The 3179-nt window shown below is 34.7% G+C and overlaps 1 protein-coding gene across 1 annotated transcript; it reads right to left on the bottom strand.

Annotated features, from left to right (window-relative positions):
* Positions 1–322: 322 nt before the first annotated feature.
* LOC112465334 lies at positions 323–3126 on the bottom strand. Its single transcript, XM_025032844.1, has 4 exons — positions 3067–3126; positions 2569–2998; positions 2201–2488; positions 323–1754 (listed from the first exon to the last, which is right to left on the bottom strand). The coding sequence occupies exons 2-4, from the start codon at positions 2994–2996 to the stop codon at positions 1736–1738; spliced, it is 735 nt and encodes a 244-aa protein (XP_024888612.1). The 5' UTR covers positions 2997–2998; positions 3067–3126; the 3' UTR covers positions 323–1735.
* Between the last annotated feature and the right edge of the window lie 53 nt (positions 3127–3179).

Raw genomic sequence — 3179 nt, 5'->3', positions numbered from 1 at the left:
ATTGTCGAAGTGTGACGTCACAGATAAGCGGTAAATTTAAAACTGCTGTTTCCAAACAGCTTATGTTAGCGGCATTCTCGTCAGATATATTATTTTAATTTCAAGTTTGCAGGGAAAAAATCTGTTGTAAAGTAATAGTTTATGAATTAATAAATACTTTGTAATAAAATATAATATAAATAAACATTATAAACTTAATAAATATAGAAAAGTTTACAAAACAAATATATAAAAATGTTAATATTTTTTTTACTTTGTTTGACAGCTTTCTTCCTCATATCACTTTATAGGGATTAAATGACAACAATAATAATAACATATATAAAGATGCTATGAAAAAGATTTATTATTCGTAAATTTGGTTAACTTCTTTTTTTTATTCTTAAATCTATTTTGTACAGCAATGGTTCGATTAATTTCGCGTACCCTAATGTAGGTTCTTGTCCTAACAAGACATAGCAAGACCTCTCTTGGCAGTTCGATAGGTTTTAATGCAATTTCTATTTTATCCGTAAGTTTCTTGAAGATGAATTTGTCTTTACTAAGCTTTGAACCGTGATACTTGGAGAATTCTGTGTTCATAATATGTGCAGCTTTTAAAAGATCAGACGATGGGTACATGCATTTCCCTCGGGAAATAAATTGTAACCAATCTAGATCATTGACAATTGGTAGTTCGCATGTTTTAATACCTAGTGTGTCGTGTTTACTTTTGAATCTATATGCTACATAGCCAGCTATATATAATAAACCTTGATCCTCAATATTGTCGACAATTTCCATTTCATCTAATGATTTTAGTATTTGTTCTTCTTCTAAAGTAGGAATATATGTTGCTGAATTAAAGCATGGAACGCGATTTTCCTTATTATTATTAATTTCATTTTCTGTTAAGAATTCTTCTTCGATATGAAGATCGGTTGTTTCGTCTTCGTTTGTGTACGGCGCTAACATATTACTTAAAATATACTCTTCACAATTATCATCGTTAAGCGGAGATATTAAGCAGGATACATTTCGTTCGCTTTCTGTGACATTTGTATTTTTGCAGAAAATAGTCGTAGAAAATTTTCCTAATATATAGCGTTTTACTCTATACTTAAAATCTAAGGCTGTTGGTTGATCATTCGCACCACCACCATTCGATCTTATAAAAGAAAAGAAATTTTCTAATACATCTTGGTTTAACCGATTTGTTATGACATATTCAATATTAGCCGTGGAATACTTCTCAATTAAATACGGTAATAATTGTTCCAAAGAATTACTGCTCACGATGAACCCTTTCTGAAATAACATCAAACTTTTGTGATTTCCTACTCTTAGTTCGTACATGAAAGACGTCATTTCGTGAAGTATTGCATTTTGTTCCTCTAAGTTCTTGCCATATGCATTTTTTCCTGAATGGTTGCCGTACATCGATTTTGAGTTGAATATATCAAACCAGTCATTCAACAATTTAATCATACGTGCTGTTTTCACCCACTCTACATTTTCGAGAAAACCTTTTTGTCCACACCATCGTAATGAAGCAGCGGTAGTGGCAGACAGTAGCTGCACAGCTGGGAGTACTTTTTGTCGCTCAGTACCTTGCAGGTCTAAATGGTACTGAGATATTTTGTACGCCACTTTCAAATCCTTAATATTAATAGCTAACAACCGTTCTAAACTTTTTTTACTTAAAATTACTCCGTTAACGTTGAAGTCCTTATCGAGGAAATGATTACGCGCCAGCTTAACGAGATGGGGCATATCTGCAAATACGAAAACTTTGAGTTCAATACAAACAGGATGCTGAAAGTAACATTTTTTAGGTGCAATTCCTATTCCCATTTCTGACCACAATCCCATATTACCCGAACCCATATCACTCGTCACAGCAATAACCGTATAACCTATATTATACATTTCCGAAATAACGTGCAAAAGCGTGCTCTTAGACATAGGTTCATCAAAGTTGTAATACACTGGCTGCTTCCAATTGGAAAACAAGCTTCGTACCATGATACATTGACACGTCTTGTGAGGTCCAACGACTTGCTCACATTTGCGATCTATAGCAATTTTATTAGATAAATAGACCTCATCGAATGTTACCACTACCAGTTTTTCAGAGTCTTTTAAGCATTTCCCTTTCTGTTTCATGCACTCGAGCACACACGATATAACACCTGTTTCTGCTTTGATAGAACTTGCCCACCTTCTGAGCGTTGATGGACCAGGGAGCGGTATCTGCAAAACATTCCTTAAATAGCGATATGCCTTCGGACTGATAGATCGTAACGATATAGCACTTGCTATATCTTCTGGAGACCATGATATACGTTTCTTAGACGGGTTTAGTAACATCCGTATTTGCCCCGGAGTAAATATTTTTCCGAGTATCTGGTATATTTTTGTTTCCGCATTTTCGTCGCCTTTCTTCTCTTTCTCTTTGTACATAAGCAACTTCTTTTGTGTTGCTGCTAATTGCTCTTCAACACTATTACTGAAAGTAAACAATAAAAACCAACATTATTCTTTCATATAATGACCTGAAAAATTTCTAAATGTTAGTTTGTAACTCACAGTTTCTTCAAGAGAGCAGTTACATCCTTTGATGTAGATGGTAACGCTGTTATAGTATTGATCGACTGGATTTCTTTTGACACAGGTATATCATCGCCAAATGTGGCAAATAGCACTGTATCGTTGCATGTTGATTCCGAAGTTGATGTGTCATTGCATGTTGATTCCGAAGTTGATGTGTCATTGCATGTTAATTTCGAAGTTGATGTGTCATTGCATATTAATTCTGACATATCCGACGTATCAATTAATGGCAATGATCTTTTATTATAACGAACAGCTTCCATTTGCGGCGCGTCACACATTAAACGCAACGTAGGAATTGCATCTGGTCTCAATTTTGTCAGTCTTTTTTGAGCATAGAAAAGGGACTTTTCTTTCGACGGCTGTACAAAGCATGATGCATCGAAGTGTTGGGAACATATCATACCTAAACACAAAATTATATGCAGTTCACTTCATTATATTTGTACATTTACAAGAAATATAAAATCTTACTTTTTTTAATGTTAACGTTGAGGTTAACGTTTTGTTTTCCACATGCTGCAAGCCACTTAGCTGCGACAGAGAGAAGAATGAGAGACGACACGGCCCGGTTTTAGGTGATCCGC

This window comes from Temnothorax curvispinosus, unplaced genomic scaffold (assembly GCF_003070985.1).
Source record: "Temnothorax curvispinosus isolate PA1 unplaced genomic scaffold, ASM307098v1 QBEX01015114.1, whole genome shotgun sequence".
Lineage (NCBI taxonomy): Eukaryota > Metazoa > Arthropoda > Insecta > Hymenoptera > Formicidae > Temnothorax > Temnothorax curvispinosus.
Note: the sequence above shows the minus strand (reverse complement) of the source record. Positions and strands in the feature narration are given on the sequence as shown.

Coding starts and splice junctions, on each gene's coding strand:
- LOC112465334 (XM_025032844.1), bottom strand. CDS start 2,996: ATGATATGTTCCCAACACTTCGATGCATCATGCTTTGTACAGCCGTCG. Junction 2,489..2,568: donor ACTGCTCTCTTGAAGAAACT/GTGAGTTACAAA, acceptor GTTTACTTTCAG/TAATAGTGTTGAAGAGCAAT.